Source organism: Neolamprologus brichardi, chromosome 5 (genome assembly GCF_056152115.1).
Source record: "Neolamprologus brichardi isolate AB-2024 chromosome 5, ASM5615211v1, whole genome shotgun sequence".
In the NCBI taxonomy this organism is placed as follows: Eukaryota; Metazoa; Chordata; class Actinopteri; order Cichliformes; family Cichlidae; genus Neolamprologus; species Neolamprologus brichardi.
In genome coordinates this window covers 30673495-30687108 of record NC_142108.1, presented here as the reverse complement: position 1 = coordinate 30687108, position 13614 = coordinate 30673495, and the positions used below count along the sequence as shown (strand labels likewise).

General features: G+C 39.3%; 1 protein-coding gene across 12 annotated transcripts in view; it reads left to right on the top strand.

Annotated features, from left to right (window-relative positions):
• Positions 1-13101, top strand: part of r3hdm2 (R3H domain containing 2) — a 56403-nt gene extending 43302 nt beyond the window's left edge. For 9 of the 12 annotated variants that reach the window (XM_087841025.1, XM_087841023.1, XM_087841020.1 and 6 more), the window contains 11 exons: positions 197-295; positions 2062-2355; positions 4322-4457; positions 5442-5599; positions 6404-6543; positions 6677-6777; positions 7853-8022; positions 8277-8421; positions 10227-10321; positions 11007-11091; positions 11523-13101. In XM_087841025.1, the coding sequence (XP_087697151.1) occupies positions 197-295; positions 2062-2355; positions 4322-4457; positions 5442-5599; positions 6404-6543; positions 6677-6777; positions 7853-8022; positions 8277-8421; positions 10227-10321; positions 11007-11091; positions 11523-11926 (1827 nt within the window). In that variant the 3' untranslated portion in view covers positions 11927-13101. The remainder of the gene's footprint in view (positions 1-196; positions 296-2061; positions 2356-4321; positions 4458-5441; positions 5600-6403; positions 6544-6676; positions 6778-7852; positions 8023-8276; positions 8422-10226; positions 10322-11006; positions 11092-11522) is intronic. The other 3 variants (XM_087841030.1, XM_087841029.1, XM_087841028.1) reach the window with 1 other exon arrangement.
• The last annotated feature ends 513 nt before the right edge of the window (positions 13102-13614 follow it).

Here is a 13614-nt window from a genome sequence, read left to right as displayed (position 1 = left end):
AAAACTTGATTTCCATTACTATCCTCTCTGCTCATTAACAACTTTTCCTTTGTGTTCTAACCCTCATTTTTCCTATGTCTTCATTTCTGTTTTTCCCTTCTTTTCACTGCTTCTGTTGCCGTGTTCTTTTCACTACCTTGCTTCACTCTCTCTATGCTCTACCTCTTTATTTCATCCCTTTTTTTGGTGTGTATAGCCGGTGGCGTCTCTGCAGCCCTCTCAGCCTGTCTCCTACTCCAGCCCTTCCTGCCCCCAGGTTCTCCTGCCAGTTTCTCCTCCCCAGCAGTACACAATGGTACTGACACGTATTATAGCTTCATCTCTGTTATACTCATTCAGTTAATGACTGACACTTTAGCTGATGCCATATCCTACTAAAAACTCCTGCACTCATTTACTATCCTGCTTGCATTCATTCAGGGGAGTCAAAAAACATGTCTTGGCTCATTCAAGATGTGAGTGTGTCTGCAAATACATTTAAGTAATAGCTTTTTCATATAAATTGGTGTTACTGTCTAAAGTGGATTCAGTGAGTAAATGTTGTGTCTGTAGTAACAAAAGAAATGGCAAGGATGTGTCCAGTTTGTTCCTGGCTCTGTTTTTTGTTTTTCTCTTTTAAATCGCTGCGTCTGTATGAGTGCAACCACGGTTGCCCACAGAAGCAGAGTTTGAGTTTGGTTGTGTTTACATTGGAACAGTCATTTGAAAAAGAGTTTTCACTTGACTCTATGCAGTCCTTTCTAAAATTACTTACTGCTTCCATAATAATGAAGAGAATAAGCAGCACTTTTCTTATATGGATAATCAGATGCACTTGATTAACTGATCATCAGCAAGTGTAACCACCTCTCCAGGACTGGCCATCCCTACAACGTCGCACAAGATCAAACCACCCAAAAAATTATTTTTAAAAAATGTGATACTCTACTGGCCTCAGTTACCTTGTTAAATGTTAAAAGTTCATGCAGTACAATTAGAAAAAGACTGAACAACTGAGGAGTTTTTGGGAAGCGTTACCAGAAGCTGTAACCTGAAGCAACTTTCTAAACGAAGCACAGCTTTTTTTCTGCCCCGGGGCCTTGCAATCACTCACTCAACCGTGAAATCCTCCGTATACCAAAGTATTCTAGAGTCAGAGCTGTCTGAGAGCAAAAGGTGGCTGAAACCTGTCACACACCCTAGGATCATTGTCCTGTTGCAACAGTCATGCAAGCGCAGCAGCAAATCTATGACAGAATAACTGGAAAAGAAAAGACTCAACGTGGTGTAATGGCCCCAGTCAGAGATGAGTTCTGCCTGATTTAAAATGCCGTGTTGGGACCTTAAGAGAGCTAAGCATAAATAAAAACCTGCAAATTTCAATGAACTGTAAAGTCAAGTGTGTGAAAATTTGTCCAGAGGTGATGTGAGAGATGTGGGGTTTTTTGTTTGTTTTTTTGTTTTGTTTTGTTTTTTAACAAAATTTTGTAGAGTCCTTTGAAACTTTTTTTCACATGACTGTATGTAAAGCAATGACCGATTAAACCAGTATAAACTTCAGTGTCTAATTTTAGATTTTCCTGTCATATATTCTGAATGTTTGCAATGTTGTATTTGGATTCTGCTAATAATAATAATAATTATTATTATTGTTATTGTTATAATAATAATAATAATAATAATAATAATAATAATAATAATTATAATAATTATAATAATAATAATTATTATTATTATTATAACAATAACAACAATAATAATAATAATAATTATTATTATTGTTATTATTGTTATTATTATTATTATAATAACAACGACAACGATAACGATAATGATGTGTTTAACTGTATATGTATATACTTAAAGTAATAAATAAAGTGTTTTCCAAAATGACACAATGACCCTTTAATAATCAGAATAGGAGTCGTTTTAGACCATTGCTAATGAAGCATTTAGGCTGTTGGAGATCATTGTTAATTACTTAGTATATCCTAAAACGCATCTTCAAAATCAAAAAACAGTACTGATATAGGAGTGTCACCTATAAGTCATAACTAATGGCATTATTCCCATTCTACCCAGGGAGAAGAGCTGGCACCCCAGTTCACACAGATGACGCTGAGTCGGCAGGGCTCCAGTGAGAACCCCGAGCCTCCCCCTATGTATCAGGCTACTCCTCCAGTGCTGCCGCAGCACCCCCCACCGCAGACCGGCTACATTATGGCTACTACGGGTCAACCTTTGCCACCTCCGTCTGGTTACCAGCCCACCACTGGACACCCCCATCCTCCACCTCCACCGCCTCCTCCATCCCAGCCTGTCATGCAGGCCGCACCACCTCCACAAGGCTACATGCAGCCCCCTCCACCTCAGCAGGTACGCATTCCTCCACGGGTGGTTAGATAAAAACAGCAGACATACCTTTTAGATTTAAATTCAGTTTCCACAGTTTGTCAGCTTTGATTGAATATCGATGTAACTGATATCTGGAGGCAACCATGCCCAAGGATTACATGATTAATTAAATGTAACACAATGTAATAAATAAAACAGACCTGTGTATGACTTTCATATCGGGTAGTTAAAATGTAATTGCAAACATAAATTAATATTTCATACTTGCAAAAGGTTTTATAGATCTGTTATCTAATTTAAATCATTACCTAGAACAGCACTCTACACCGAAGGCAAAGTAATTAACTTCGTGATGTGTCAGTTACCAAAGCTGTCACAAATATCATGGAAGATTTGCAAAATGTTCTGTTTTTACGGCTTTTTATCAGGCTTTTCACTCATCGGATTTTATCAAAAGTTATATACGTACTATTTGTAATGAACTAATTCAGTTTTGGCAGTTTTCTTTATACAGATTCATCCTGATTGACACTTGATTCTGTGTGCTTTCATTTTATAGTTCTAATCTTGACCTTTAGAGACATTTATTGCTGGTTGTTGGTGCATTGTAGTGTAGTGTACTCTAGTGTTTCTGTTGCCGAGTCAGTACGATCATAAAACATTGGTGGCCATACAGTCGTCAACAGCCTGAATCACAATGTTGTATGGTGAAATAGAATTAACCTGCACCCCAGCAAACCTGTGGACGCAGAAGTATAATCACACCTTTGAGTGGAGTTGATTGTCTTTTGTTTTAGCTCATCGTTTTGATTTACTCTCACTTTTCTGCTATGTTGTAAATGTCCTCGACATATTTCCTGGCTACAAAAATTTTGCAAAATCTTAAGATGCAGCATGTGTTTGCTCAGGTTCTCTCCAGGTACTCTGGCTTCCTTCTACATCCAAAGACATGCAGTTAGTGCTGTTTGGTTAATTGGTGATTCTAAATTGCCCACAGCTGTGATGTGAGTCTTGAGAGTCTGTCTTTTTGTAGCTGGGATAGCCGCCTGCAAACCCTGATAAGGATAAGTGGAAGAAGATGGATGGAGTTGCTTGAAAACCATCCAGTTGAAGTACAATAATGAATGATGAATGTTATTTGCTAAAGCTCTAAATAAGTAATTTTTAACAGAGGGGAAATTTTTACTGCTTTAAATACAAGACTATTACTATAAATATTCCAGCTTTCATGCTGATAATAGAATAGAATAGCCTTTATTGTCATTGTACAAAGTACAACGAAATTGGAGTGCCACTCCCTTGGTGCAAAATGCAATAATAAATATAAATGTAAATATAAAAAGTACAATAAAACAACCGAAGTACTCAGATAATAATAAGTACAATATATACAGGATAGCAGCATAATATAATGATAGTATGAATAGCAGCATAATATAGTGACAATGGCAAGTATGGTATAGTTAAGCAGGTTTAATTGTTTTGTGCTTATTTACTATGGCGATAGCTCTGGGAAAGAAGCTATCCCTGAATCTGTTTGTCCTGGTTTTATGTGGCCTGTACCGTCGGCCTGACGGTAATAGTTCAGACAGTTGATTACTGGGGTGAGAGTAGTCCTTAATGATATTGCCAGCTCTGCTGAGGTATCGGGAGTTTGCAATGGCCTCCAGACTGGGCAGAGAGCAGCCAGTGATCTTCTGGGCTGTGTTGATGACCCTCTGCAGTCCTTTCCTGATCCTGTCCTAACACATTTGCTTTAGTGAAATTTAAGGACCAAGTATTTATGAAAGTCTTTATTACTGTTAATTTGCTTTCTAGATTTAAGTAAAATGTGATTTGAGAATTTGATGGTTTGCAGAAGCAAAATAATATGGTGGTTTATGACTTCTACACTAAAAATTGTCTACACCAGTGTGACTCAGTTATTCTTCCCTTCAAAGTTCATTAAATACAGATTACTGAACTTTGGTTTGTTATTTCTACACAGATACAAGTCTCATACTACCCTCCTGGTCAGTATCCAAGCTCAGGCCAGCAGTACCGTGTGCCCCAGCCAATGTCCCACCAGGTGTCTTACCCAACCCAACGCACACAACCCATGCCTCAGCCAGCACAGCAGTCAGGTCAGTTGATTTTCATGTGCTGTGCATCATCAGACAACATGATATTAAAAAAATAATCTTTTTTGATATGCAAAGACATATTTAGTGCCATTTGCAGCAAATGAGCATTAAAAAGAGGCCTTTGTCAAATGTTGATGCACATTTACTTTTTATTGCATATTAATGTGTGTTTATTTTATTTTAGTTTTCAGTCTATTGACAACTGGAAGACAGGGTTTTAATGTGTATTTGTAACAGATGTTGTATACTTAAGTTCAAAATTATTATTTGTCCATGTCGTTGTACTTACTGGAAATTATATTGGGGATAAAGTCCACTCGATTTTGGAACTGTAAATGTTTTCCACAGCAAAAGTCACACTTGCTTTTAAATCTACCAGGTGAAAGGTTGGAGTGAAACAGCCGTGCCTGCTTGTTCATCCAAGTCCAATACAATCAGATAAATATAGGGCTATTTTTCCTTTTGTGTTCCTGGAAAAAGTTGTCAGGCGCCAGCATTGTATGGTTTGTGAAGTCTGGCTGTTTGTATAGTAAGTGACTGACAGTGTTGACAACCTAAAAGGACTTTGGATCATAATGGACGTCTGCCAAAGCCACATAGTTCATGAACATGAAGGCCAGAAAGACCCTACATTACAACATGCCTGCAGTCTGGTCTGAAATATAAGTTTTGTGATGGTGAAGATTTATACTCATAGAAAATTCATTAATTAATTTATATTATGTTTAAGCATGTAAGCTTAAAGTGATGGTACATTTCAGTTTTTGTGAGTTACGTGATTGTCAGTGTTCTGTAAATTGTTTTCCTTTTTTTTAATATATTATGGTTCTCTTTTTTGACATTAACGGTTATTATGTCCTGTTGTTCTGTGAATTATTTAAAGGTAAAGACCCAACTACTCCTCTTCATCCCATTTCCTCCCTTCTGTAACATACTGTGGTTTTACTTTAAATATTTTTATTTTTAAATTATTTCGGTCATCAGGTCTTCAGACCATGATGCCCAGCCAGCAGCCGAGTTACCAGGGCATGATGGGTGTGCAACAACCCCAAAATCCTGGACTGCTCAATTCACAGAGAGCAGGAATGGGAGGACAAATGCAGAGCATAATGGTTCAGTACCCACAGATGCCATCATATCAGGTATGCAACTGTAGGAGTTGATAAAGGATACTTGTCAACAGTCATATCTTTCTTTGGTTAATGGGACTAGTTGATGATTACAGAACTGTCAGGTTTTTTTTCAGGCGAGAACAAAAGTTAAGCATTTCCAGCATCTAAACCACATGCGGCTCCATGTTAAAACAGCGCCATCTGGTGTACAGTTGAAACATCATTTTATGTCTGTGAAACAGATGTGGAGCTTACAGTCCTAAAACTGCAACAAGCTTAACAAAACAATCTAAGCAAGTATTTTGAAAGTAGACCTGTTTTTCTGCTGTACTGATACAGATACGAGTTAAAAGAACTGATCAGATCTAACTCAGGTTTGTGTCAGTGGTGTATTTAGAGTCAGGGGTGCAGCTGCAGAAAGCACTCGCTTTTTGTCAGTGTAGTTTGTGTTGTAGGTAGGCACCGAAGAACACCTCGACCCTGTGTTGGCAGCCAAAAAGCTTGCATTTATAATCCATGTTGCGATGATATTTTACTAAAATGTGCTAACATGGAGTTTTGATTATGTGGTTTAGATTGTGAATTGAATAAGGTTGCCGCTCAGAGGCAACTGAAAATCTGTTGCTACTGTGATATTGCAAACACACCAATATGCAGTAAAGAGTTGCGCTGAATATCTGGTGCTTCTTAAACAATAACAAACGTCGTGCAAAGTGTAACAAGGGTTTAACACGAGTATCTACCTAATTATCTTTGTCAGAAGACCCCTAGACCCATCAGTACACATTCTTGAACTGGACTTTTTTTTCCCCTTGATCTTTGACACTTTGCTAGGTGCCTGTGGGTAATGAAAATCAGCAGGTGGTACAGCAGCAGTACCAGCAGCAGGTCATGGTCCCAGTCAGCCAGTCTGTCCAGGGGCCCATGCCTGTTTACTACAGTGTTATCACACCCACACAGCAGAATAGCACAAGGTAGGTGCTTGAAGACATGTTATTCCAACAAGAGATTTAATAATAACCTTGAACTATTTGAAATGTTTAATATAACCATCCACAATGTGGTGATGTTCTTCATCTTTTTATGTCTTTTCTGTCTATCCTGCAGTCCATCAGTAGGTTACCTGCAGCCCCCCAGCTCTGAGCAGTATCAGATAACACAGTCACCATCCCCCTGCAACCCTCCACAGTTGCAGCAGCAATATTCAGGTGAGGCTTGATGTCAGCAGATTGTAAAGATAAATATTTTTAGGATTGACATCCATAATTAATACTGGACTTATATGCTTTATAAAAGTGTTGGCTCCTAAAAAGAAAACAGTCTGAAAACTGTTTTTGTCTTAGACTGCAGCAGTCCCAGGTACATCTCTATTTGAGTATATACTAGTGCTGACCTGATGAAGTCATTGTGTGCTTAAATCTACAAACACTATGTTGACTAATCTTAGTTGCAACTGTCCTTTACAAAATTAGATGAAAGGTATTTAGGTAAGAGTTCAGACAAAGGTACACGGGGTTCACATGTTTAACACGCAACTCGGTGTACTTCAAGCCCTGCACACGGGGACAAACAATGTTTTACCTCAAATTAGGTCAGGTTTATTTTTATGTATTCATAGAGTAATGTGATTGGTCAGGAAATGAGATGTATCTATGAACGTGACATTGTTCTTCAATGTTTTCTGCAGTTTTGCTTCATTTGTGACAATTAATAATTTTATCTGATTTTAACCCGTAAACATGCTTCTCTTTCTTTTGGTGGTTCATAAAACCACCAAATTCAAAGTTCTTGCTTAAGCAGAGGGGAGAAAATAATGAGAAAATTAATTTAAAAATAAGTCAGCTTGGTTTATCAAAAGTATGCAAACAGCTGATCTAATGCAGGTGTACACGGATATAAAGACATCTTAATTATAAAACTATATTTTTAATGGTTATAAGTTCTCTTAATATGGTTGTCATGTTATAATAAACGCCTTAATATTATATTGTTCATTATTTGTTTTTAAAGCAGCTCTCACTCATGGATGAACACAGATTACTTAGATTAATAGTTGTCTGCACTATAATTTAATATATAATATATGTGGCTTACTAAAGTGGTTTAAAGTCTTGGAATTGCTCAGTTGTCACTCTTAAAGGGAAACTGGTATTTTAATTACCTTGTGTAAAGCTGCCTTTTTTGCTGAATCAAATATTTATCTTTCAAAAGATATGAAACGTATTTCACTACACATATTGATATTATTATGTTACACGTGTCTGACTGTTTGTGCTCTCTCAGGAGTACCACCTCCTGGGCCTGGGGTGATGGTCATGCAGCTCAGTGTCCCCAATGGACCCCAGCCTTCCCAGAACCCCCCTCTTGTCCAGTGGAACCCTTGCAAGTACTACAGCATAGAGCAAAGGGCAAGCAAGCCAGGCGAGCTCTACAAACCTGACAACACTCCACAGGTACACGCGTGCATGCAAGCCTTGTTGATCAATGCAACAAACCTTGTTAATTCAATCTGCAACTCGCATGTGTGTGTGTGTACTTAATTGTCTTTTCATTAACATCTCCACACCCTAGCTGTGATCTGTGATTCGCTTTAAAAGCTGTTTAGATCAGGAGGCTCTTTGAATCTGATGAATGAGTAAAGATTTTGAGCTTAAATTACCACCAACTATATTATAATGTCTCTTATTTTTGCTCTGTGTGTGTATAGGCCAGTACTCAGCTGACGAGTCCCCTGGCCTCCCCCACTCAGTCTCCCACCCCGTCACCTTCTGGCAGCGTCAACAGTGTCTGTCCAGGCCTGGGACCATTACCCCTCATTTCCCAGTTTCCCCGGCCAGGAGGGCCAGCTCAAGGTACGAGTGAAGGTTCAAATCCATAAACAGATACTGACTGTTCATGAGTAAGTTTTCATACACAATGTAAAAAATATTGCAGGTCTCCAATTGAATATCATCCCAGTATAGCCCCCAGACTCACAACCACATAAAGTACACTTAAGGCTTTGATTTGTGTGCGATGTTGCCCTTTCATAGTCTTCTCAACAGCTTTACACATCCATAAATGTCTGGACTAGTCAGCAGTAGTATATATATTTTGCCATGTTAGCTTTGTTGGTGCTACCATTTACAGCAGCATTGATGAAATGTTGTTTTATACATTTAAGGTTTCGCCCCCAGATGAGTTATTTATAGCAGTGACGTTTGGAGACCCGCAGAAGGGATCCCAAAAAGAGGTCATAAAATTGTGCTTTATCTATAAAGATGGCACCTATACAGCCAATTTACAAAAAAGAAAAACTTATTTCGCCCTTTACTCTGTAACATCTTATCATGTACTGCCCAACATCTTATCTTTTAGCCTGTACAAACTCTAAAAGGATTGTGACACATCAGCTCAATCTGTTAGGAAATCCCCTACTGCAACAAGGGTGTAATAGACTGTTCATGTTCATTTGTGCCTTTGCTTATTAGCCATTTAGGTGGCGAGCGTGGAGTCTATAACCAAAAAAAGCAAATGGGCAAAATCATTACGATTACTCTGTAAGTTGTCTTTGACAAAATTGCTCTTTCCTGTAATACTTTCTTGCTCCCCAAAAGTTTGGGACCCCCTGGTTAAAATATTATGAGTGCAACTTTGATTTAAAACAAACAAATAAATAAATAAATAAAAATTATATTCGCCCAGCTTGGTTGGTTGAAAAGAGGTTTAGTGCACAAAAAACAATCCTCTTGATGCAGGTGTGCTTTCAGCCCTTGTTAGGTTTGTGCTCTTTCACCAGTTGCGTCAGCAACCCTCTAAACCGTGTCGGGTGGCTTTTGGCTGCAAACCAGTGAACAAATGATGGCTTCACCTCAGCAAATTCACATGACTGGCATCGTGCCACCTGGTCAAACCTTCTGCATACACACATAAGTTTACCTCATCACTGTCCTTTGGCCTATTTTTATTCTTCGAAATGTACGGTTACACGTACGAACAGGCTCTTGCATCAGTCTGCGATACTACATCTCCACAGTGCATCTTTATTGCATTTATAATGTATAATAAATACTGTAGTAGTCAGCTGACCCATAGATGACTTTAGGTGGTTTCCATATTTTTTTCTTTTAACTTCTTCCAAATCTTTATTGGAGTAATTTGCCAATTTAATTTACCAGTATACATTATACGTATCCATTTTGACTGTTGAGTGTTAGTGTATTTAGAGTATGTTGTATGGATTTCCAATCTTGAGCTGTTCCTTCTTAATTAGGAGTTGTTCTCTTTCTAAGGGATCATTTGTCTTATCCAGTGGTCTAACATTATGCCACATGGATTTTTCCAGCCACACTGTTAGGTTTTCAAAACTAGTGAAAATCATTAATGCTTATCCATTTAGATTACACTTATGTTCATCTGGTTACAAATAGGAAGTGGTTTCTGTCTCTTGTAATTAGTTTTGAAATGATGTCATCGGACCTCTTTTATTGTGCACTGCACTCCCAGACACACAAACATGGTCTTCCTTTAAACGCTGCATTTAGTACATACTTCTGATATGTTTAATATTACTCACTTTAACTTGACAGGTGCTGCATATATTTGCAAAATGGATTACAGCACGGTTTTCAAGCTTCGGGTGAGGTTTTAATTTTAATTCACCATTTGAATTGTGCAGGTGATGGTCGCTACTCTCTTTTGGGGCAGCCCCTCCAGTATAGTCTGTGTCCCCCACACCTCATGCACGGTCAGTCCTCCTACAGCTCTCATCAGGTTAGTATTGACAAGCCTTTGTCCTGAATTCTATCTTAATTATTAGGGTATTGACTGATATTGATGTTTTCTAGTAAGAGCCTTTTAGTTTGTCAGTGTGCATTAATCAGTTTCTCTGGTTTAAACGTGTTGCTTTACTTTGTGGACATTTGTTTTTCGTTTGGGTGCTGTCATGACTTCTGGGGTGTAGAAACTTACCACCAGCTACAGAACTGTTTTTGAAGAAACAATAAATCTGCATGTGAAGAAACTGATAGCCTCTTAAGAATGACATTTTTGTTACTATAACACAAGCAGAAGCTGTTCTTTTGTTATTCTTAATATTCAGCAACGTAACATTTGATTTGAATTCATTGCTGATTGAGACCCATTGATTATCTGTCTGGGCTCTGTGATTAAAGTGCTCCAGAATTGAGAATCACTCAACTTTTGTGCGTTACAGTCATAAAATGTGGACTTTGAAGGATTAAAGCTCTTTTTAGAGCACGTTGTGTAGCTAAAGCGTAGTGTTTCAAAAATTTGAAATCCGTGAGCTGTCATTTTGTTTCTCTGCTGCTGACCTTCCAGTGCCCACGAACTGTGCAGTCTGGTGAAATGTTTTTAAGGGTACAACTGATATCACATACCCCCACCTAGTGTCCTCCTTTGTTACTGCATCTTTATGAGTGTTATCTGATGTGTTCAGGGCCAAGGAGTAATGAAACACGGAGCACGAGGGAAAAAACAAACACTCAAATCTGCATCGACAGATCTTGGTACCACTGATGTAGGTAAGTTAGAAATCCACCATCACAGACCAGCATAAATCAGCAAGTGTCCTTTAATTTTGTGCTGGAATGTTTTTAAAGAGTTACACAACTTAAAAGAACCCTGAGTTTCAACACTCGGTGTTTTGTTTTTGTAACAACACAGCTTCCTAACTCGACTGGGATCTGCAGTTTACAGACTCCTTTATTCGTCTTTATCTTTATGAAACCCAAGAATTTGTGGCACGTATAAGACACGCATGAGAAAGGGTTGCGTATCTTCTTTTCTTGTCTGAGGACATGAGGATTATAAAAGCTTGTTACTTAGGTGAAAGCAAAGACTGTGTGTGTGACTTCATTATTTTTGGTAGCCTATATTCCTGTGTTTTTTTTCTTTTTGGTTTGCTCACATTATATGGAGTTCATTAGTATTATCATTGTCCCCCCTCGTTCAGTGGTGAGTCGAGTACTCGAGGTGACAGACCTGCCGGAGGGGATCACACGTCCAGAGGCTGAAAAGCTCTTCAACCAGCTGTCGCTGTGCGGTGCCAAGATCCAGTGGCTGAAGGAGCCCCAAGGAGGCCGAGGAGGAGCAGGGGGCTGCGGCCCCTGTCCTGGTGCTGGGCCTTCAGGGCCAGGAGCAACAGCAGGCCCCGGAGCTAGCATGGGAGCTGGGGGAGCGAAGGGCGACGGAAATGACCCAGCTCACCTCTACACAGTAGTGGCAGTGTTCCCCAACACCATGGCTGCCCAGAGTGCTTCCTTCAAACTTAACAACAGTGGGGCCAGCCTCTTCAAACTGAGGGCCGCCAAAAAGAACTATGACCTGCGCGTGCTGGAGAGAGCCAGTTCTCAGTGAGAGGAAAAGAGAGGGGGAGGAACGAAGGGGAAAGACAGACAGAAAGAGAGACACTTATTGGAGTGGTGGAAAAGGGAGGAGGACTGAGGGGGACTGCTCTTAGTGTACAATTAAAAAAAAAAAAAAAAAACTTGATTTAAATCATGTGTCAAATGTATAAAAGGGAAGAGGGTGTGAATCATGAGGTGGCTGGTGTTTGGTTGCAAATATGATTTTGTTGTTTGTTTTTATTCATTGTTTTTGTTTTGTATTTATATCGCAGAAGAGCACACAAGACACGCGAGCATGTGTTTCACTGTTGCCGTGGAATGTGTGCTGCCATGATACAAAAACACACATAACAGAAACACAAGTGCAGGCAACAGGGTCACGTAGCACATAACAAAAACACACTGGACAGTCGACCTCAGTCAAACCTTTTCCTCCTCTTCCTCCCTCCCCCCCTTTGACCCTTCCTCCTTTTTTTCTGCCAGCGCTTTCTCACCTTCCTCGACTTTCTGTCACACAGTCGTCTCTTTATCTCACATATTTATAAATTTTCATACGGCACAGTTGCGTACTCTCCGCTTTCTCCTGCTGCTCCCCCCTCTTGCCATGTCTCAAACTGCCTCCTATCTTTCTCTGCTCCTCTGTCCCTCTCATGTATTCTGTCACTGCTCTCTCTCTCCTCTCTTGCTTTGTTTGCCTTACTGCTGTTGTGGGTTTCTGTATTGCGCTGTTTTCTTTTTTTCTTTTTTTCTCAGAAGTTTTTCTTTGTTTGTTTTTTGGGGTTCAATATATTTATATAAGTGATGTAAGGAATAAAAGAAATCTATATATTCGGTGAATTTTTTTTTCTTCCCTCCCCCCCTGAGTGACAAAGGTTAGGCCTTCCTATTTATCCCTTTACTCCTTCCCTCTTCATCCCCGCTCCTCTTCCCATCTTTTTTTTCCTTACTGCCCTCTACCTCACTTCTTCTGCCCCTCTCCTCTCTCCCACAGCCGCCCCACATGCCCCAGCTCCACCCCCCCAGACGCCCTGTTGTGTTTGCGTTTTTTTCGTTGACAGCTGTGCAGAACGTATCAGAAGAAGTAGTAAAAGTGCACAATGATTGCATATGTCTACTGTAAATTTTATTTAATCTGTTATTTTTGGTTCGTTTTTAAAAATATAAAAGTCGAGAAAAAAAATCTATGAAAACATGCTTTGTGTCGTGGTTTGTTGTACTGATTTACTAAAGCTGACTGTGACATCTGAACCTAGAGATGGTATCCTGCAAAAGCGCTTTGCAGTCTTCTGTCCTGCCTGGTAGGTCTACCCACCTTGCATTTTTTAAAGTTTTTTGCCTCTCTGCAGTAACAACCATATTTTAGGAATCATCTACTGTCATGGCTAAAAACTCTGTTGGCCAATCAAAATTTCCCTTATTGGCCAAGCTTTCAAAGACACCAGGATAATGAACATACAAACCAATATACAGTCAGGTCCATAAATATTGGGACATCGACACAATTCTAACATTTTTGGCTCTATACACCACCACAATGGATTCCAAAAGAAGCGAACAAGATGTGCTTTAACTGTAGACTGTCAGCTTTTGTTTGAGGGTATTTACATCCAAATCAGGTGAACAGTGTAGGAATTACAACAGTTTGCATATGTGCTTCCCACTTGTTAAGGGACCAAAAGTAATGGGACAATTGGCTTC